Raw genomic sequence first — 24,359 nt, forward strand, 5'->3', positions numbered from 1 at the left:
TAATGAAAAATATAATAGAAAAAGATCATCAAAATATTACCATAACCTCATTTTGCAATAACCAGAATTTATGACTATGAACTAACATAATTCAGAGAATGGAGTAAAGAGTAATTCTACAAAGGACATGAAATCAAACATTTTGTTTATTGGGTCATCTTACACATGCACACTGAATTTAAAGGTGATACAACTTTATCGAACCATTAATAAAGTTAGTCTTAAAAAAAACAAAAACAAAAAAACCTAAACTAAACAACAACTTAGAAAGCAGTACTATTCAAGACTTCCCCACGAACATCTATCACTATCTTTCTGATGGTGATGTTTCTGTTTTAATTGCTTTTTACTCTTATTTAAATCTATTGAATTCAGACAGTGGAAAAACATTAAACTATATACACAAAATTACATCTTAACAGAGCATCTGTAAAGAAAACTATTGTTAATATGTCTTAACAGGGCTTGAGCAGGGGGTGTTGTTTGTTTTTACCTGTGGCTTTCAGAGTTCTCTAAGATATTTTCTTCTTGAGCATTCAGTAACACTTCAGATACTTGATACTGAGCCTCCAATAGGAGAAGAGTGTCTAGATCACAGCATAGCACACCTAATAACCTATATAAAAAGGAACAATAAAAGCAGATTTTATAAAATAGATCTTATAAGTCTAGAAACTACTTTCTTGGTAGGTATCTCAAAGTAACATCTACACATGGGAATACAAATTTTATAAGAAAGATCACATAGTTACTTCAAAAACATTTGTAATCATTTTGATTAGTAATCTACTACAAAAGTTTTTCTCATTGGAATATTATTTAAAGACCATAGACAATTTCTATTCTAGTTTTTTAAAATTATCTAAATCTAGGAATAGTAAGTTTTCAACTACTAATTAAAAAAGTAGATAGGGAACATTAGTAAATCCATAAAAACTACAAATTGTCACCACTTTTTATTCAGCAACTAATTACATAAGGAATGACATAATCATTTTGCTACCAGGAAATGTTCATTAGGGTGAAGTGTCAATGGCTAATTTTATAATTCTCAGATAAAGCTGAGAACACCATATCATACTGATCTATCTCTAAATACAAATGATTTCCACTTGTCTCTCAACACTGCTAAAGTGGAAATCATGTGGCTCCTACTGTGACACAAGAGGACATACACTGCACAATCTATGAAATATTCTTGCTGAGAAAACTGAATGAACCTGAAACTAACCAACAATTATTACACTGTCAGTTTACAGGAAATATAAAAATCAGAGAAATGTTAAAAGATGACCACAAGAAGGAAACAGCAACCAAATCCAGAATTTAGAGAATCCCACACATTATTATATATTATTTCTTCAGAAAAAAAGGATATAAAAAAGGGATAAGGTAACTTAAAAATTAAAAGCAAAATATCAAGCAAATGTGAAGACTTTGTTCTGATTGTGATTCAGACAAAAACTATAAAGTGCATTTGTAGTCTCATGGGAAAATATGGGTTAGGTACTAGATGAGATCAGGGAAATGGTGCTGATTTTGTTAGATGTTAACAGTGACAAAGTAGTAATGCTTTTTTTTTTTATATATAAACAGACTTTATATGTTAGAGATACATAATGAATTGTTCATAGGTAAAATGGCTTATCTGGAATTTGCTTTAAAGTACTTTAAGAAAAGGGGCACCTGGGTGGCTCAGTCCAGTCAGTTAAGCATCTGCCTTTGGCTCAGGTCATGATCTCATGGTTTGTGGGTTCCAGCCCTGCGTAGAGCTCTGTGTTGACAGTTCAGAGTCTGGAGCCTACTTCAGATTCTGTGTCCCCTCTCTTTCTGCCCCTGTCCAGTTTGTTCTGTGTCTCCCTGTAAGGGTTAAATTGTAGTGTAGGGCTAACGCTTAGCTTGAAAGATAACAACTTTGTTCTGACACTGAAGGTCAAAAGGTAACAGCCTTGCTTTTACTCTTGTAAATCATAGTTCATACTCTTGTGAATCAGGCTTTACCAATGAAGGAAACAAAAGCTCAAAAAAAGAGCATCAGAGACAAGGTCAAGGAGATCCACTGGTTGCAACTTAGCGGCAGAAAGTCTAAAATAATCACCTCATTTGATAACTGTTTCTAACTCACCTGGGAACTGTTTCTCTGTTCTGTTCCCAGATAATGATAAAACGATGTGATCGGCTTTAAAAACTCTGTACCCCGGCTGTTCGGGGCCAACACTCTTATCAAGAGTGTTGGTCCCGATCGGTCGGCCTTGTCTCTCATTGTAATAAACTTTGTTGCGACTGTCACTGGTGCCTGTAGCATTATGTTTCAGGAGTCGTGTGGATGCAACACCCCTCTGTCTCTTAAAAACATATACACATTAAAAAAAAAAAAAATTAAGTACTGAAGAAAGGGGTGCCTGGTTGGCTCAGTCGGTTAAGTGACCAACTTCCGCTCAGGTCTGATCTCACAGTTCGTGGGTTCCAGCCTCACATCAGGCTCTGTGCTGACAGCTCAAAGCCTGGAGCCTGCTTTGGATTCTGTGTCTCCCTCTCTCTCTCTGCCCCTCCCATGCTTGTGTTCTGTCTCAAAAATAAACAGATATTTAAAAAAAAAAATACGATACTGAAGAAAAAAATAGTATGGGAATGGGAGAGAAATAAAACCAGATTGGAAAATAACTGATAATTGGTAAAGATGAGTAATGGGTACACGGAACTCTCATTATACTATTGCTCATTCTGCTTTCTATAGTTTTAAAAATTCTATGATAAACAAGTATATAAAAAGGATAATGTGAAGGCAATACCAGGTGGCTATGGTAATTGAGTGGTTAGGGACAATTTCTCTGAAAGGTGGCATTTGAGGTCATTCAAGAAGAAACCTTCTAATTACACATTTCTTGATTTATCTTGGAGATATTTTCAAACATAAGCATAAAACCATACTCCTAAGAACATTTACTTCAGAGTTGTGGTCATAAGTGCAAATAAAAAATTTTAAGTATTCATTAAAAACATGAAGTTTAAATGTTTGGAATAGATTTTATGGTGATATACTATGCAGGTATTAGAACAGAGCTGCTATATATGTTTAGCTAAAGAACTGTCCCCAAGGTATGTTAAGTGAAAAAGGAGAGGCACAAAGCATTGTATACACTGGTATCATTTGAATAACAACAGAAAAGCATTTGAATGCCATTTAGAGAAATGGTCCATGTTTAGTTTATAAAACTAAAAACATTTTTTGCTTGATAAAATGCAATGAAACCAAAACAAAAGCCTTTTCAGAGTTCTACTTGAAGATTATAGTGTTAACTGGCATTTCCCCTGTCTCATCCTAGAAATAACTTCAAGGATTAAGGGGGGGGGGGGGAAGAAAAGAACTTAACATCAAAATTTTAGCCACAAAATAATTTGAAGGACAGTCAAGGGCAGCCAAAATTGAACAAATACTGCTAAGGGAGAGAAAGAAACTGAGAAAAAAAAGTCATGGCTGACCATGACATGAAAAACACAGCAAAGTAATCCCCCTCCCACACACAAACAAAAGAATTCCTGAGTAAAAACAAATTTCTCATAATTAAGGGCATATAACATAGAGGAAAACCTTATCCTCTGTTTGCAACAGTGGAAAAGGAATACACAAGACAGCAACAAGCAGCAGGAGTATCCCTGGTCCTACTATGTTTCTTAGAAGGAGGAAGGTAGAACAAGGAGTCAGACAAATCAATGATTAATTATTGGTTATAGAGATAATTATTAATAATAAAACTAACTACCTGCATATTAAGATGGGTGGGGACAACACAAAAAAGGGACAAACACACACACCCAAAACTTAGGCCTAGCTAACTAGAAACATGACCCTGCTTTCTCATCAACATGAGCCTCCTACAAACAGCTGATAATGAAATAATTCACATCTCTCCAAAAAGAAATACCATAAGATATACACAAAGATGCTCCAAGAAAGAAGAGGAAAATAATAGGTTGAACAGACGACACATACAAATACACACACACACACACACACACACACACACACACACACAAACACACACAGAGGCATTTAAGCCTCTAGGCATTAAAGACTTGAAAACTATGACCAAATGATTTTCCATGAATTAAGTTGTATAAATGTATCAGAATACATTGTACAACTTATATAATGTCAGTTATATCTCAATTTTAAAGTGTTATAGGTCAATTACCTCTTAATATAAAAAAAGTTTAATAAAAGCAATGGTCTCCAATAAACTCTGTGCACAAAGTAGAGCTGTACAAGCACAGGAAAGAAACAGCAAAACAAACAAAAAACAAAAAGAACAAAACAAAACAAAAAACCCCACAGAATTTAAAATACAAACTAGCAAAGCTGAGAAAAGAAAAAGAATAAAACTGTTATAAAAATTAAAGCACAATTGGAAACAGAAGAAACACACACAGGAAGACTTAAGAGTGTGGAAAATATAATAGAAATAAAGAGTTTAAATGATCAATTTCTTGATAAGAAAACAGAACCTGGCAGAACACATCTTTAAAGATATTAGTCAAGAGATTCTTTCTGAGACAAAAGAAGCCATGAATCTAAGAATATAAGTATAAAACATGTCCCAGGGTAAACTGAACCAGAGAAGTCAACAGGGTGACAGAGCCTAGTAAAGCTATTAGGTTTATAGAGAAAGAACCATTGGGGTATCCAGGAAAAAAGATCAAGTCACTGTAAGAAGGCGTGTGGGTGTGAGGCCGGGTGTTGTGTAGAGAGTCAAACTGGTCTCAGACTTTCCACAGCAACATTCAATACCAGCAGAACAATGGAATAACACTAGGAAGAGGTCTAACACCAGAACACATTACAAAGCTGTAGAAATTTTAAAAGTGCAGTAATGACATGTGAATTAAAAGTGCAGTAATGACATGTGAATTACAGACTCAATTATGTAGAGGAATTTATAATTACATCAAGAGAAGAGAGAATTTCCTGATGGACTGAATATGTGGAGCAGAAGAAAGACAGATATCAAGGATATCTCTATATATTTTGTTAAAAAATTGGAAGGATCAACTAAGTTATAAGGCTTTAAGTTATGAAGGTGGAGGGCGACACAGAGACCTTTACGCTTTCTCTCGGCTACTAATCAGTGAACAGGAAATGAAACTGACCCTCAATGTCCTCTGGTTTATGTTTGAAAGAAGGGGTCCATAGGATCTGGATGTACAACGAGATGATCCATGGTGAACTAGAGCAACTCTGAAAGCAAATACATGCCAGACAGAATTCTCCTCAGTACAGAATGAGTAAATAGAAACTTTAACAAGTGATGTATCTTTTTTAAGGTCTTACAAGTACTAGCAATAATGTAAAGCTTAGCAAATTTGGCCCAGCAATAAATTAAAACAATAGCATAAGTTCATTCCAGGAAGAAAAGGACAGTTTAATATTAAAACATCTCCTGATGTAATTCATAACATCAATATGTAATAGAAAAGAACCATATAACCAGATGCTTAAAAGCTATTTAAGATTCAACATCCACTCTCTATTCCCTGCCCTCCAAAAAATTCTAAGTAAATTAAAGAAAGGTTACTTCTTTAATTTGATTTAAAAAACAGATTTATCTCAGTGCAAGAGCTAAAAGCATAAACAGGAAATGCATTCCCATTAAGGTCATGAGGAAGGCAAAATTGCCTAATATTATTTAACATTGTTCTAGGAGTTTAAGCCAAATGTAAAAAAAAAAAAAAAATGATAAAACCATCTGAAAGAAGACAATAAAACTGTTTATTTGGAAACCACTCCTCCGTGACATAAAATTCAATTTACTTAATTTTAAGAAACACTGGTTGAATACCTAAGTGCCAACTTGTTATTTGAAGTGCCCAGGATACATCACTGAACACAAGTGCACAAAACTCCCAGTCCTTATGGAAAGCAAAATGTTACATGAGGGGAAGACAATACACAAAATAAAAAGTTAAACAAAACACAGCACGGATATAACTAAAGCAGATAAGTGAACAAAGAGATTTAATAAGCAGGTGATAGGGATGGATAACTATACGTGATTTTAAACAAGGTGGTTAGGAAAGACCTCACCAAGAAGGTGAAACACTTCAGTAAAGACCTGTAAGAAATGAGGAAGCAAGCCATGGAGCTATCTGGAGGAAGAGGGTTCCAGGCAAAACGTACAGCTTGAGCAAACGACCTAAGGTGAGCACATGTCTGGCATGGTTCAAGAATGAGGTGGTCAATATAGCTGAAGTGGAATAAACAAGAGAGAAGTATAAGGAGATGAGGTCAAATTAATAAATACTAGGCATCCAGATCATAGAGGACTCTGCAAGACCATTGTTAAGAGCTCCAAATTTTTCTTTTGAGAACAGTGTAGTAAGGTTTCATCCTGATAAGAGAAAGAAACCCTGTGAGTAAAGAATTGACATGATCTGATTTGTGTTTTAATGGGATCACTCTGGTTGTATACAAAATAGGCTGAAATTAGGCAGTGACACAGATATACCAGTTTTAAAAAACTACAGCAATAATTTAGATAAGATAGTGGCTTAAAACAGGGTTTTGTCAGTAAAGAATCTATTGATCAGAAGAATAGCTCTGGGATGAACAGACTCTTGGAGTGGTCCCCAAGATCCCCACCTTCCTGGTACTCATGCCCTGGAGTGATCCCCTTGAATGTAGGCAGGACCAATGACTGGCCTCTAATCAGAGAGTGTTAAAGGTGAGAGAACAGATGTGATTATATGATTATATTACATAAGACTCTATCCCTTTCTTGTTGGAGTCTCTCTCCTCAGCTGGCTTTGAAGAAGCAAGCAGCCATGCTGGGGAAAACCACGTACCACCATGTAGCCTCCAGGAGTTGAAGACAGCCTTTGAAGAACAACCTGCAGAAGCCTCTAGGCAGCAAGAAAACAAGGCCCTCGTTCCTAAGACCATGAGGAACTAAATTCCACCGACAATCTGTGTGAGTTTGGAAACAGAACCTTCCCTAATTGAGCTCACATGAGACACAGACCCAGCTGACACCTTGATTATGAGACTGTGGACAGAGGACCCAGCTAGGTATCCTAGTACCTAGACAGAAACTGGGATAATGAATGTGTGTTGTTTCAAGCCACAGAGTTTGTGGTAATACATTATAGACAAATAGAAAAAAACTCCAAGATTTATATCTAACCAACTAAAAGTATGATGTACCATTTGGTTGATATATCAAAAACAACTAGAAACAAGAGGACTCTCTCTTTCTGCCCCTCCTGAGATTCTCTCTCTCTGCCTCTTGCTCACTCCACTCTTTCCCTCTCAAAAAACAAAAAAACAAAAAAACCCCAAAACCAAAAAAAACAACAAAAAAATAAAAACAAGAGGAAAAAAATTATGTGTGTATGTGTGTAAATATAGGAGATATATGAATACGAGAATTATGTAGGGTGACCAGTAACAAAAAAACTAAAAATAATTTACATATAACTTACCAGTAATAACCAATTAAAACATTACCATGGAAAAGAAAATTGTGTTAACAATAGCCAAAAAAAAAAAAAAAGTAGAACATAAAAGATACTAATAAGAAATGCACAGGACCCATATATGCAGAGAGCTAAAGAACGTGAACAATTTTAGCCACAGTACCTATCTAGATTACAAATTAAATATTATACAGATGTGTATTCAATTCAGTTATGAAGTTAGTTTAAATGTAAATTATGCAATAATTTAATAAAAATTTAAGCTTTTTGTAAGAGTTCAACAAAACGCTTCCACTAATAACCTAAAATTTTTTTAACAGAATTATGAAATGAATGAATAATTTGTAAATACATCAAATCTCATAGACTCTTTATCAGATGCTTACCATCTTCTAAATTTGGGAGAGGTATAACATATTTAGTCTCACAACTCTGTGAGGAAGTTTATCACTGACTCCATTCCACATATGAGGAAACAAAAGCACAGAGAGGTTAAAAGTCTTGCCTAAGATCACTCTGGCAATGTGTTCCAGAGTCCATGTTCTTTACCACAGACTGATACTGTCACATACTATAGTACATACTGGGGAACATAACATTAGGCTACAGATATTAAATTCACAAAAGATATAGAAGACCTTTTGGAAAGAATACATTTTAATGAGAGTAATTAAAGAACACTTAAACTAAATAGAGATATATACCATGTTGACAGACTGGAAAACTCAATATTATAAAGATGTCAATTAACTAATTATTGATCTATAGATTCACTCCAATGATAATTAAAATCACAATGAGCTGCTTTGTGTGACAGACTGACTATAAAAAGAAAGAAAATAAAACTAACAGTAGCCAAGATATTTTTTGAAAAAGAATAAAGTGGAAAGAATTGCTCTATCAGTTATTATAATTTATTACAAAGCTATACTAATTAAAACACTGTGATACTTGTACAAGATGAACAAAAATCCAATTGAACAGAACCACAAATTCAGAAACAGACCTTTACATATCCAGATACCTGTTTTGCAAAACAATGAAAAATTATGCATGCATGTATACAAATAAATATGTGGCTGACATTTCACGTGTAATAGAGTTGTTTATAATAGCCCAAAGTGGAAAACTGGAAATAACCCAAATGTCCACCAATAGCATAATATATAAACAAAACACAATATATTCATACAATGGATTATGCAGCAATGAAAATAAATTAACTGAAATACATGCAACATTAATCTTAGAAACAATGCTACACAGAAAAGGTCAGACATGATAGAATATACAGTTTATGCTACCATTAATATAAAGCTCCAAAAGCAGCAAAATTAAAATATATTGTTTAGGAATACTTGCCTATGTAGAAAAAAATATAAAGTAAACCAACAAAGTAAATTTAGCCATAAAAGTCAGAATAGTGGTTACCATTAGGGGGAATGGAGGGACTCAGGATCAAACAAAATGAATAGTGCTAATAACTTCTCTTTTTTTACTCAATGGGAATTATGTGGATATTTATTTTACAATAATTTGTTAAGTTATAGGTTTATATTTTATGCAATATTTATATTTTAATATTTTGTAAAAAATTTAAGTGTTATGCTAGGTGGGTAATGAGAAAAGTCATTACATCCATAAGAAGTATAAACATGTATGGAACAAATAAACAAATCCAGAACACTAATAAGAAATGCAAACTCTAATAATTATGCACAAAGATTCTTGTAAGACTCAATAACAACTAATACCATTTACTACTCAATTATGTAATCATCTAATAAACAGATCTTAATGGTTTATTAATTATACCAGCATATGTATACGAACTAGCAGTCAGACTAAACGTGGGAAGAAAAGCCTAAGACTTTTTTTTTTAGCCTAATCTTCATATTAAGGGTAGGTTTACAAAGTGAATAGAAGTGTACAAATTATTTTATATCCACTAACCTACAAAAATGACCATAAAAACATGTCTCAAGATGTAAATATGAGTAGGTTTATAAACAACAAACTGTCAAGTTTAATTTTTTGTTGGCCCCAACCCCAATTTCCTGAGTTATAAAAAAATGTTTATTTCACATATAAAACAAGCTGGTTATATCCAGAAGTATTCTGAAGAAAGTCAACAATTAGCCAAGGTAAATTCAAATTCATAGGTAAACTGGATAAAAATTTAGTGGTATATTTTCAGTTTTTTTATGAACAGAGAAAAAATATTTAAATAATTTAAAGTAGGTTTATGTAAAAATATCAACAATAAGTTATACAGGCAAATTTCAGAACAGTGTGTGTATTTATATACACATCCGTCTCTCTCAGCATACAGTTAGAAGTAGATTGACTCTACCTACCCCAGACCCAAGCCTTCTTAGGTTAGGCATTTTTAGGTTATTTTTATTGAAATAACTTTCCGTACATCATAAGACAGACAGTAGTCAAAGACCTTAGCTATTCTTTTAACCCTGATTTCATGCAATGCTAAACAATTTTACCCATGCTATTATAGTCTTATGGCTCCCATGAGCCCAAACAGTCTAGCACCCTAGGGGATATGGGGCTGCTATTTGAAGGTGGTGAAGATACAAAAGAGTTTGTCCACAGCAAAGCTTTTGGAGGCATGACAAATGACTAAAGTGGGGAGGGATCCAGGCACCTTTAACTCTGAAAGCATTTGGATGCCTGTGGTGATATTGAGCCAACTCTACTGCCTCATTTGAGCCAGGTTTTGATGACATCCAATAACCTGACATCCCATAATCCAGGTTTCTCAGCTACTGAAGGCTAAATCCCTATCTCTGTTAGACATTTAACACTACACACATAAGCATCATCTCTAGACAAATAATCCGGAGAAATCATATTGTCACAAGAGAAGATCTAACAAGTGAATTAAATTTTCTGTGAAGAAATAGACATCTCTAAAATACATTACTCAAATAAAATGGCCACAATTCATACACTGTATTTGGGGGAAAAAAAAACAAAAAAAATATTGATGGAGAGTCTCAGGGTTTTCCCAGTCTTTTCATAACAGTGGAAAGCCAACCATGTTTTTATTGTTGATATCAAAACTCTCTGAAATACTAAACACTGGCTGTGAGCCTGTGCAACAACCTTCCCATATACATCAGAAATTGGAAGCACTGCTCAATCTTCCCAATGTTCTTGTGTTTCCCTAAGCCTTAGTGTTTGTTTATATGTAACAAAAGACATCAAGATAAAGTCTCTTTACAAGAGCCAATTAACAAACCCTATACAAATGATTTGATGCTGATTTGGCCAATGTTAACACCAGAAGCAGTCTGCTTTCACTGACATGGACAATAGTAATGCAACTGTATAATTTCATCAAAACTTAGTCCAAGATCCCTTTGATTGTCCTACCATCCCTCAGGTTATCATGAAAAACTACTCTACTGATACAATGTTAAACAGACCTGCCTCAGAGGGAAGAAGTAGCTGGTACTCTAGATATTTTAGTGGAAAATAAGTGTGGCAGAGAATGATAGATCCATACAAATTGAGAGGTTTGCCATCTCAAGGAGGTTTCAGTACCAGTGGCCTAGAATGTCAAGATATCACATGTGTATTACTAAATCTTATACTATTTACTACCAAGAAAGTAACATTATGCACAATTTTAGCCTTTTTGAATTCTGGAAGCAATACCTCTGGATGTGCTGCTCTGAACTACTTATCAAGTAACCCTTAACTACCAACTTTGTGTGACCTAAAGGCTAGAATAAGATCTAAAACCCAGGATACTCCAAATCAAGAAAATGTACCGCGTGAGCCTTTAGTGCAGCAGATTCAATGTTGGTCGAAGTCTTAATGGCTGATGAGATACTACACCAAGTTTCTGGCAAGGGGAAATATAAGATTTACACAAGGGCTCCTATAATTTTGGAGTCAATCCATGTTTTATTTGTTAAATAAATATTCTTACTTGATGAACATAATCCTTAGCCTCTGCCATCATGGCCACTGGGTTCATAGGCCATTTGAGTAAGCACTAGGGTAGCCAAGGAAAGAGACTGACCTATCAACAAAAGGATTATTTTTCCTCCTTTACAGAAGGAGAGATCCCCTTCAAGGTCATTAACATGAGTCAAAAATATCTCAGTCTGGGTATAATCTCAGAAGACCATCTATACACCTCTTCTACCAATCTTCTTAAACCAATCCTTCAATTTTTTTTTTTTTAATTTTCTCTGAGTCCCTGACCATCCAGCACAACCATTAGGTATGTCCCATAAGTTTATAAATCAGTATCTAAAGCCATATCTCCTTCTATATTAAAGAAAAAGTAACTCCCCAAGTTATATTATGTTTTGTAACTCCCCATTATATTATGAAAGTTTCCATCCCTTAGAAGTCTTGAAAAACTTCCAAACCATCATTTCTTACTAAGAAAGCACCTCCATCAGAAAGAAGAAGTAAACCAAGAAATAAGAAATTTGATCCTAGGTAAAAGAGGATCCAACTCAGAAAAGAGACAAAAGCAATTCTCAGAATGATGAAGGGAAATCCCAGAAGACTGACACATAGGGTCAAAAGATCCTCCAAGAAAAAATTAAACAGAGATGTGATACAAGGAAAAAAGCTAATATATTACCTGTATCTATACCTGTAAAGTATGTATACTTTAGCTTATTATACGTTTTCACAACTATGAATAGGAAATGGCTCCTGCCCTCAAGAACATGAAAGCCTTGAGACTATAAAAACATAATTGGAAAGAATGATATTAAGGCATCTTGGCATTTACGTTTTATAGCAGTACAATGTATGGGTCAGGTATTACATTCTCTGGAACAAGACTATCTGGGTTCAAATACCAGCTTCACTAATTACTAGCTGTGTCACCTTAAGCAAATGGCTTCACTTTTCTATAGCTCAGTGGAGTCATTTGTAGGAGACAAGGGTACCTACTTCACAGGGTTGTTATGAAATTAAGTGTTTAAATGTGAAGCCAATATCAGTACCGAGGACATAATGAGCCCTACTTAAGTGCTATGCTATGCAGTGGCAGCAGTATCTTTTTAATGATAGTCTAGGGATATATTAGTAGATATATAAAAAATGAAGCAAATGAAATCATGCAATTATTAACTTCAGGAGAAATAAAATACTAGGAAAAGTGAAATATAGTCATAGTATACTACTTGGCTCGCAAAGAAATATTTATATAGATGTAAAAATGTCATCTTTTTTTTTTTTTTTTCCAACGTTTTTTATTTATTTTTGGGACAGAGAGAGAGACAGAGCATGAACGGGGGAGGGGCAGAGAGAGAGGGAGACACAGAAACCGAAGCAGGCTCCAGGCTCCGAGCCATCAGCCCAGAGCCTGACGCGGGGCTCGAACTCACAGACCGCGAGATCGTGACCTGGCTGAAGTCGGACGCTTAACTGACTACGCCACCCAGGCGCCCCAAAATGTCATCTTTTAATAGCGACTTAATCAAGTTTGTGATAAAACTACACAGCAGGGAGAGGGAAAGCATCTAAATCCTAAGCTTCTAAAATCTCTAATGACAAGATAAAATCTAAAATTTAAAAATCAAAACATAGTATAAATATGTTACTTAAAAATCTGGAGGTGATGGGCACCTGGGTGGCTCAGTTGGCTAAGTGTCCAACTCCTGACTCACGGTTCATGGGATCGAGTTCCACATTGGGCTCGTGCTGACACCACAAAGCCTGCTTGGGATTCTCTCTCAAAATAAGTAAACAAACATTTTTTTAAAAAAATATCTGGAGGTGAATACCAAAAATACCAATTCAAGGAATTGAAGGTGGCAGCCTCTGAAGACAGGGACTTGGGTGTAGAGAAGAATGGGCAGAGGATTACTCTTCATTCTTAAATGATTTCCCATCCTATTTGGCTTTTTAAACAATATATCTTTATTACTTTAAGAAAAATAAATTAAAAATATTTGGTAGATGTCACATAGACCATGAACAAATATCTTCTTTAGCTGCTTTGCCAAAAAAGATAAATACAGATTCTGTGCTGGAAGGGTAAAGTAAACTTTAAGCCACACAAAATCTGGACCTTTACTCAGCCCTTTCCTTTTGTTCAAATAGATAAAACAAAAACAAATACAAATACATTTGTGTTCTAAGCTCTAAATTATTTTTTTTCAGATCTTCTTACCTTATCAAATTTTATCTCTAATGTAATGAAAGTCCCTATGATTTAATTTTTTCATACAGAAAAATGTTGTGGGTAAAGAAGTTATGAAAAAAAGACTTAAATGCCAATTTGACAACACAAATGAGTTTAGCTTGCTTACATAAAAACCTGAAACAAAATTCGTCCTGGGCAAAGGATTCAGGCTTAACAATAGAAAGCTTGCATTATGGACCTCAAAACTAGAATCTTCTGAGGGGAGGGAGAAAAAAAATCAAAGTATACAAAGTATACTCAGAATTTCAGAGCAAGGATTATCAACCAGGTCACCAGACTCCTAAGATTTGCAAGATTTTGTGCTAAACATTAAGAATCAAATTGGAGCGCGTGGGTGGCTTGGTCAGTTAAGTGTCCAACTCTTGATTTCAGCTCAGGTCATGATCTCATGGTTTGTGAGTTTGAGCCCCACACTGGGCTCTGTGCTGCCAGTATAGATATTGGGATATTCTCTCTCTCCCTCTCTTCCTCCCTCCCTCCCTCTCTACCTCTTCCCTGCTAGCACGTGTGTACTATTTCTCATTTTCTCGCTCAAAATAAACTTAAAAAAGCTAAAAAAAAAATTGAATTGGTCACTGCATTCAATAGATAACAATGTATTGTTATATGCATATTGATAATATTAATTTTATATTGGTCCTATAAGTTTTATAGTAGTTATATATTTTATACACATTATAAAATATAAGCATACTAAGGGCTTTTTATGCATTGGTAAAAAAAATGTTAACATGTTTGATTCTATTAAGCCAAATAATTTACAGACATCCAATTTATCACTACAACACTATACACAGATGCATCAAGTATAGATGCTGTCCAAGAGACATCAATATATCTGTGAATCTTCACTAATAAATATAACTAGCATAACCTAATTATAATCAAAAGACTCGTCTCTGGCCAGATTGTTCCTGTTATCAGTGTGGTCAGGAATGATGTGCATCAGCTCACACTAACCTGCTGTAAGCCTTCTGTGAGGTTCCTTGTCAATCCTGACCTGAGGATAGCCCACCATACCCTATGTGAGCCAGGATGCTAAGAGCTCTGAAGCTGAATCTTAGGCCCAACTATCAACAAGGAAGATACATTGTTTCACCTCAGATGCAAAGACGCCTCCCAATCTAGTGTAGAAATGGGCATTTTATATCCCTGCAAAACTGTATTTTGAAATATCACACACAATATACATTTCTCTTTCTCTTCACCCCTACCTCCTTCCCCTACCCATATGTGATTTGAAAACTGCAAGTTCATGATGTAAAGGTCTATAATTCCTTACCTATAAATCTTAGGGCCAAGAATCTAGAATTTTTATGGATTTAGCAACAAAATACATTATACACAGAATCTGGAATAACACTTCATAATCAAGCATATTAATACTTTTTCAGCAAAAGACTGATACTCAAATTAGGCAGGCTAAATAAAGACTAGAGAGTCTCACATAATTTCAGGTAAGATTAGGTGCAGACGGAAAATAAGTTACAAAAAAATTTTAGTTTTTAAAATTTAAATTTTTTTTTCTGATTTTTAGAATTTAAAGAGATTGTGGCACTTGAAGCAAGGTGATACCAAAAGTAACATTATAATATTTATAAGTTTAGAAGAATGTGTCTCTAATGCATGGGATATAAAAATTTATTTTAAAAATCCAGCCATCTCTCAATTTCAGTCCATTTCTGGAAGTGAAAAATTGGTGTTTCTTTAATGTGAATGTTTATTTGAACTATTTGAAGGAATAAAGCAATATCTGAAATTTGGGACTAATCCCTTCACTTGTTTTGGAATTTATCTTGAATATGGCAGATCCCCCAGGTGTCTGCTAATAACCGAAATCATATCTGACCACACGAATAATTCTCTGTTCTTAATTACCACACACTTTGTAAGTTACTTTCAAATATATCATAAATGTGAGCAGGTGAGCACTTGTCCAGCATATCTAGATAGTTCTGTGAAGTTTAGCCTTCGCTACCATCTTTGCTTGAAGAAATTCAAAACATGTTCTTTGTTTACCTCATGCCTGAAGTCATAAGCCTTTTCTCTCTACCCTGCCACTTTTTCCCTATTATTTCTTCCTTGAATACACTTAATCAACACATTTCATTTCTACCAACATTCTGAATACTTGCATGTATGCATCATGATAAATTCCATAAGTCAGTCATTAACTCTGTAATCAAATGCATTGGTCAAGATAAGCACAAACAGTACAAAAATCCAACACAAAAGATCTTCTGATCAGCACATAAAAACTAGCTAGCAGAAATGCAATGCCTAATTCCCTGCCTGTTGATCAAAACCAAGAAAGGGACATGGATTATACACACAACCATACCTCCAAATCTGGAGATTAAAGTTTCTGATGTGTATACAACCTTATCTGGGGAGGAGAAAGGGGGAGTTAGAGTCAGTCTGCCAATAAAACTAGGTAAGCTGAGGCTGTAGAGATCCTACTCACTCGCTCTGAGTACCAAATTCATGTCTGTTTCAAAAAATGCTCTGGGATCCCCTGAAGCTAGAGGTTGGTTTGGACTTCTGTAAAGTTCAGAATATAGTTTTTGGATTTACTGAGTTTGCTGACCTTGCAGATATGTAGAGCCAAATGTTCAATAACATTGGATATATCATGAAGGGAAAGCTTCGAGATTGATACATAGATATACGGTTATAGTCAGTACAGAACGGATTGTTGAAGCCACTGAACAGAAAAAGAGGTAAAAGTACTGAAGACATACTAGAAGAGAATCCAACTGAAAAGGTAACTAGAGGAAGAGGAAAAAGAATCATCAAATACAAAGGACAAAAAGGAATCCAGAAATAAAAAGAGAACAAAGTTACAGAATTCCCAAGAAAGACCATTCATAGCAGTGCAGCACTCAGTAGGAATTCAATAAATATTTTCTGAATGAACAAGTAAATGATAGGAAAAAGTGTCGCTAGTGGGTGGAATATAAAATGGCACAGAGAGATAAAGTAAAAGGAGTCATGAAAAGAGGGAAGATAGAAATACAGAGGATCCGAATATGTGCCTACTCTTTAACATAGCAACTCTATTTTTAAGGATTTGTTGTAATGATAATTATGGGCATAGAGATACTTATAAAAACATATAATTTTTAAAAAATAACCTACATGTCTAAACAGAGAAAATTGGAACTCATTGATGTATTAGATTATTCAATCTTTTAAAATTGTGCATATATGAACATTTAAAGGTATGAAATAATTTAAAATTAAGTAAAAAAGGCTTTATTGTATTAAAACAATAAAACTATTTACAAAAAACATATCCAGCTAAAAAATGAAAAATATTGGCATGAGAGGTTAGTGGTAATTATCTCTAAGAGGAAGACTAACAAGTATGGTTTTGTTTTCATTATTTTCTAGTTATTCTATATAAATGGGAATTCTTTGATTAAATAAGAATTTGAATCCATTACGGAGGTCTTTAATTATAATAGATTATCAGTTTTCTTCAAATAAACCTAAAACTAAATACTGTATGTGTGCAAGTACATGTGTATACAAAATCCAAAATGTGGATCGTTTTGTAGTCATATTACATTCTAATTTATGATATTAAGTAAAGATTGCAAGAGATAATTCTAAAATTACTTATTAGTAATGTCAATCAGATTTAAAGCTAGTTAGCATCTGGGTCACGGGGAATAAATAATTTTGTGATTTGTTGTGATAGACTATTAACACTTGTCTATGTCTGTTAAAATAACCACACTGGTTCTAAACTTAAAACTATTTTTTTTGTCTTCATGTCATCTTATAGGTCAGATTTTTTTGTCATAGAAGATGATCATGCATAAAACTGTTGTACTGCGTATACAATTTACTATCGGTGGATAAATGTAAAATAACAAACAGCAAGTGATAAATTTTAAAGTCTGTTCTATAAATACAGATATCTCAGTTTGGTTATTTTTTTCTTTTGCTTTTTTTAAAGAAAACTAACAATAGGCCACATTAGAGTTTCAAATAAAGGAGGAATAAGTTTTAGGAGAACTATATTAACATCTCTTTAACCATATTAAATTTTAATGTGTATACTTAATGAAGAATTACTATATAAGATTTAGTTGTTAAAAATGTGCAATTCTGGGGCGCCTGGGTGGCGCAGTCGGTTAAGCGTCCGACTTCAGCCAGGTCACGATCTCGCGGTCCGTGAGTTCGAGCCCCGCGTCAGGCTCTGGGCTGATGGCTCGGAGCCTGGAGCCTGTTTCCGATTCTGTGTCTCCCTCTCTCTCTGCCCCTCCCCCGTTCATGCTCTGTCTCTCTCTGTCCCAAAAATAAATAAAAAACGTTGAAAAAAAAAATTTAAAAAAAAAAAATGTGCAATTCTATCGTCTAATTAAAACTTAATTTGGGGTTTCATATAAAGAAAACTATTGACACTGAATGATATAATTCTTTCTCCATGAGATACAGTTTTTATAATAAAATAAAATATTTTAGGCATGAGCATAACATTCCTCTAAGTCAAGATGGTTAAGAATGGCTGACACCTGTCAGAATGGCTGAATTGTTGGGGGGAATGTAAACTGGTCCAGCTACTTGGGAAAACAGTATGGAGGTTCCTAGAGAATTTTAAAATGGAACTACCATATAATCTAACAATTCCATTTCTGGGTATTTATCTGAAAACAAAAACACTAATTTTATATTTATGCACCCCATATTCACTGCAGGATTATGTACAATAGCCAGGATATGCAAACAACCTAAAGGTCTACCAATGGACAAATGGCTGAAGAAAATGTAGTATATACGCAATAGAATATTACTCAGTCATAAGAAAATGAAATCTTACCATCTGCAACAACATGGATGAAATTTGAGGGAATTACACTAAGTGAAATAAGTCAGACAGAGAAAAGAAATACTGTATGTTGTCACTTACATGTGATATCCCAAAACAACCAAACTCAAATACAGAGAACCAACTGGTAATTGCCAGAGGTGGGGAGCGGGGAGTGGGGGGAAATATATAAAGAGAGTCAAAAACAAACTTTCAGTTATAAAATAAGTCATGGAGATGTAATGTATAGCATGGTGATTACAGTTAATACAGAACTGCATACTTAAAAGTTGCTAAGAGTAAATCTTGAAAGTTCTAATCACAAGAAAAATAATTCCATAACTATGTATGGCGATAAGTTTTAACTAGACTTATGTGGTGACCATTTCACAACACATACAAATAATGAAGCATATTATAACCTGAAACTAATATATGTCAATTATAACCTCAACTAAGCCTCAACTCTGGAAAAATAAATTACAGACGATAAGAACTCCAAGGTGCCTTAATTGTACATAAAAAACAATGTTCAAGAAAATAATTTGCACCCAAAATTTTCAATAAATGTACAGCTTTCTTAAATAACCCCCCCCCAACAGATTTAGCAAATAAATGTCATGAAATAACCAAAAAGTACCTACCTATGTGGTGGACATGAAAGTCAAAGAAAACATTCCCTCAGGAAGTTTAAGTTTTAGTCAGGGGGAGAAATAAATTTGTGGGAATTACCATAAAGGCAAATAACGTGCAGAAAAAAGACAAGATGAAAGTGTGCTATAGGAAGCCATAGAGGAAATGATTCATAAAGCAAGCTCTGCCTTGAAGGAGGAGTCAAAATTTTATAAGACAACAAAAGTGAAAGCAATATTCAAGACGCAGAAAAATAGGTATACAGCCAATACACTGGGCTTGAGGGAGACAAGAAGTCTAACCTACTCAGCACTATGAGGAAAGTTGGAAAATAATGTACATAGGAAAGGTATAGATACATTATGGAGCTCCCTGAAAGCCACATAAAGGAGTCTGGAACTGCCAGATATTTAAAATGGGAAGGTGGGGAGCTTTATAAGGATGTGTTTCTTTTCTGCATTAATTACCTCACATTTTGCTTAATTATCTCAATATCTGATTCCTCATTAGGTGGTAAAGTTAAAGAGAATGAGCACCACATCTTATTTACTCATTACATCCCCTACATCTAGCATAGAGCATAATAAGCACTCAATAAATATTGACTGAGTAAATGAAGTGGAGAAGAGTAAACTAATTATAAATATTAATCTGCAGTCATATTAAAGAAGTACTGCATATCTCATGTCACTACACCAAGAAACCTAGGTTAGTTTCCTCTCCCTACTGGGTAGAGAAGAAAATAAGGTCACTGACTCAGAAAGGCAGGTTAGAAAATGGCAGGAGAAGAACATCCTCCTAACAGGTGGAGACAGGGGAGGTGGGAGGCCAATGAGAGCATCACTGTCCTCCTAGTTCATAGGCGAGAGTCAATCAATACTGTCTAAAAGTGAAATATAATGTTCAAACCACTTGAAAAGTTTTACATCATCTCTTCTCCTTAACCTCAGAGGAATTTCTGGGGAAATAACAACCCCTGGAGTGAAAAATCAGTTATTTGAAATTCAGCAATTTCTTCTGTCTCGCTAGTTTTTCTTTTCTATAAAATTCAGTTAGAATTTAAAATGGAAACTATATTATGATTCTATTTTTATAAAAGATATCTCCATATATCTATTCTTCTGTCTGTACATGCACAGAAAGATGTCTAGAATAATTTTCCTCAATGCTACTTTCAGATAGCTGCAGGAGGATTAAAAGTAATGTATGAATGAACAGAGTAATGTATGGAATTGCTGAATCGCTATATTGTACACCTGAAACTAATATAATACTATATGTTACCTCCACTGGAATTAAAATTTTTTAAAATAATGTTGCTTTCAGAGTTAGGAAGAATTTCACTTTATTATAATTTAGTCTCCTGAATCAGTTAATTTCTCTATAATAAAGATAAATCATTGTTTGAAAAAGCAAAGGAAAACAGTGAAGATGACTTTCAAGAGTGAGCAACTGAATAGATGGGTAGGCCACTTAATGAGATGGAAACAGGAGATTTATTTTGTTTTGTTTGTTTTTGTGGGAGGAGATCCAAGAGTTCAGTCTTAGAAATGTTAAGTTACTAACATCTGAGAAATGTATGAATTGAGATGTTAAAAGAGTTGTATATTTGAGTCTGATAGCTCCCAATAATGGTTTAGACTAGGCCTATAAATTGTGGGGCACCTACCGACATAGGTAGGTGGATACTGTATATAAGTAGATGAACTCGGGGCAGAACAAAGAAGAAAAAAGTGCACCCACAACAAAGTCCTGAGTATTGAAAATTTCAGTGATGCTTACAGAATGCAGAAGAGAAAAAACAGCAGCATAGGAGTGTCACAGAAGCAAAGAGAACTTACACACAGAAAGAAATGGTCCACTATATCAAACGCTGATAGTTATAATTCAAAAGAGAAAAATCCATTACATTCATCAGCATAGAAGCTACAAGCAACTTGAGAAAGATGTGCAATTCTGACAGAGTTACAGAGTCAATGTCAAATCTAAGTGGGCTGAGGAGTAAAGAGAGGTAATCAAGTGGGGACAGTTTACACAGATGTCTTGCTATATGGTGAGAGAAAGAGAAACAGGACAGTGACTTCAAAGATGTGAGGTCAAGGGAAATTTCTTTTTGAGTGTGTTCCATTATAAGATGAAGCATGTGAAGGCATGTCTGCACCCAGACACCAAAATTAGAAAAGGATAGGCTAGAAGTGGAAACAAAGAGAGGAGGAGGGCTAATCAAAGGAGCAGCCTTCTCATACATTAGTCATTTAAAACATAAGATTTGTAGACTCTTGGCAAATAAAAATTCAGAAATTTACATAGAATGTGATGCTACTGAAAAGTGGAAATCCATGTGCCACTAAGCCATATATTAGCCTCATCTAAGTGCTGTGGCACACCTACAGAAAGTGTATGAAACTTACCCTTATTCAGAGGGGAAAGATGAATGGAACAAGCAACGCTAAAGGTAGAAGGCAAATATGTTAATGAGATGATCTATTAAAGGGAATAGTACAACAAAGTTGTACTATTGGAAACAAAATCACTGTAGAAAGTAAAGAAAATGATACAGGTAAGAATCCAAAAAACACACAGAAACATGAGATTTATATAGTACAAAGCTATTATCTAAATTATCACTATTGAACCACACTGACCAACACTAAGCTGAAATTAGTAGAAGAAATTATGTAACTTCAAAAGTAGGACTTAAAAATATAACCAAATAGGGGCACCTAGGTAGCTCAGTCGGTTCAGGTCATGATCATGGCTTGTGAGTTGAGTCTCACATAGGGCTCTGTGCTGAACGCTCAGAGCCTGGAGTCTGCTTCGGATTCTGTGCCCCTCTCTCACTCTGTCCCTCCCCCACTCATGTTCTCTCTCTCTCTCTCTCTCTCTCTCTCTCTCTCTCTCAAGAATAAACATTAAAAAAATGTCAAAAAATACAACCAAATATAAGGAGGATGAACTCTGAAATACAATGAAACAAATATATTGTCGAAGAACCGTTAACAAGCACAAAAAAAAAAATACAGCATTTTCCTCAGAAAAGTGATTTGGTCATTTTCTTTGTCTTAATGCTGATGTTGTAAACAGCAAATTACTTGGCAGCATGTAGAAGACTACTGGGCTACTGAAAACATGAAGACAAAATTAAACACAATAAAACACAAAACTCCTAGAAAACAAGCACAAGTAAGGACACACTTGAAGTACTACTGCTACTACATTCACTACTAACATTTTTGTAGTGCTTGCTACATGCCAAGCACTGTAATCAGTCCTTTTAATTTTTCTTATGTAATTATCGTAATAACTCTGTGAGGAAAAGAATATAATTTTCCTTCATTTTACTGATGGGTAACTGAGATCCCACCTCACACAACTAGCAAAGAGCAGACAGTCTGACTCCAGAGGCCATGTTGCTAACCTAACCACCACACTACAAAACTCTAGTACACGATCAACAATGCGATGACAAAGTTTCTCATGTAGAACAAAATGACTCCATTTGGTTATTGTACTCCATTTGAAGAAAACACACACTATGCAAATTAACATTTTATTCCCAGGAGCATGTTACTTCTTGGATTGCTTTTTACAGGACTTAAAAATCATTTTGTTTTTAAACAAGAACTCTAGAGAAAAATACTATTCTTTATACGAAAAAAAAAAAAAAAAAAAAAAAAAAAACCAGAAAAGAAAACATTCACTCACTGTATCAGTAACAAGAGGCCAGAATCTATGTTCTATAATTACAAAACTCAGAAATACACCTGCAATGCAAAAGGAGGTTCTACTGAATAGATTTTTCTTAGTATTCTTCATCACTGCTTGCTATATGTTATATCTGATACTATACATGAAAAGTTAGAATTTAATGTGAAAATACATCTTGAGATGAAGGACACACCATTCAAAGAACTATAATAGTTACGGTTTTTTCTACCTTCTTTAAACTAAAAAGTCCAAAAATGAAGCACAGCTATTAATGGTAAAACAACAACAAAAAAAAAAACAATTTGAGTATGTATATTATATACATGTATATATATACACACACACACCATCAGAAATTCTAATTTTAGAATATTCTAATTGCTTTATTTCTTAGGTAGATCATTCTCACTGTCTCCCTCCCTGTTGTCTAAAAAAGGGACTTTGCTAGTAGAAAGGGGATAAAAAATCACAAACCTCTGAAAATAGAAAATGCCTTATTTAAAGCTGTTTTTAAAAGTGGTAATTTATAGATAGGAAAACAAATTAAAGGTCTATATATGACCAAAACGTTTACCAGAAAGATTTAAACCTCAGGAAACTGAAGTTAAGGAGTAATGGTTAACATCAAGGAGCAAAATTTGAGCCTCAAGATAAATCATGTATTTTCAAGCTTCTTTTCAAGTCTCTATTATGGAAGGAATCCCATCAAATACAATCCCAGGGAAGCCCCAGTTGACTCCTGAGTAAACTGAAACGTCTGCAAAATGCCTCTTTTTAAAGAGGTGTTTGTAACGTAAATTGAACAAAAGACATGGTACTAACACAGAACCTAAACATAGCCAAAAGCCATAATATAAAAACCTAATAGCTGTATTTATTTTATCTATGATGTTACAAATTACTTTTAGACATCCTTAAAATTAGCTTATTTTAAATATTTTTTGGAAGTATATAGAATATATGCTTGACTGTTCTGCAAGATAGAAAATATATCTCAAGGGGCGCCAGGGTGGCTCAGTCAGTTAAGTGTCCCACCCTTGGTTTTGGCTCAGATCTGTTTGTGATCAAGCCCCGCATCAGGCTCTGTGCTGACAGTGTAGAGCCTGCTTGGGATTCTTTCTCTCTTTCTCTCTCTGCCCCTCTCCCCCTCTCTCATGCTTGCACTATTTCACCAAATAAAAAAAAAAATTTAAAAAAAAGAAGAAAAGAAAATGTATCTCGGGTAAAATTTAGCACCTTACCTTAGACCAAAGATGTGTGACTGTTCATAGTTGAATAAAGAACGAATCTTCGCTTCTGAATTCAAAAGTATAAGTCTATCTATAATATCCTGAAAAAGAAAGACTTGGAGTGAGAATATGCTGGACAAGTCATTAAAAAAAAAAAAACAAATCAACAAATATTTATTTAGATCTTTGGTTCTCAAACTTGGCTTTACATTTGATCACCTAGGTAGAAAAAAAAAAAAGTTATTAAATGCCCAAGTCTCTCCCCTAAAGATTCTGAATTAATTGGTCTGGGTGTGTCTGGACATTA

The 24,359-nt window shown here is 34.5% G+C and overlaps 1 protein-coding gene and 1 long non-coding RNA gene across 3 annotated transcripts in view; one reads left to right on the forward strand and one right to left on the reverse strand.

The window, feature by feature from the left end:
- Positions 1–1,890, forward strand: part of LOC125938873 (uncharacterized) — a 106,350-nt gene extending 104,460 nt beyond the window's left edge. Inside the window, exon 5 of the long non-coding RNA XR_007462845.1 lies at positions 1,253–1,890. This is a non-coding gene — a long non-coding RNA (uncharacterized LOC125938873). The remainder of the gene's footprint in view (positions 1–1,252) is intronic.
- TBC1D32 (TBC1 domain family member 32) overlaps positions 1–24,359 on the reverse strand; it is a 201,284-nt gene that overhangs the window by 73,806 nt on the left and 103,119 nt on the right. For both annotated transcript variants that reach the window (XM_049654268.1, XM_049654266.1), the window contains exons 23-24: positions 24,065–24,153; positions 494–616 (exon numbers count right to left, since the gene is read on the reverse strand). In XM_049654268.1, the coding sequence (XP_049510225.1) occupies positions 494–616; positions 24,065–24,153 (212 nt within the window). The remainder of the gene's footprint in view (positions 1–493; positions 617–24,064; positions 24,154–24,359) is intronic.

Source organism: Panthera uncia, assembly GCF_023721935.1.
Source record: "Panthera uncia isolate 11264 chromosome B2 unlocalized genomic scaffold, Puncia_PCG_1.0 HiC_scaffold_24, whole genome shotgun sequence".
Classification (NCBI taxonomy): Eukaryota; Metazoa; Chordata; class Mammalia; order Carnivora; family Felidae; genus Panthera; species Panthera uncia.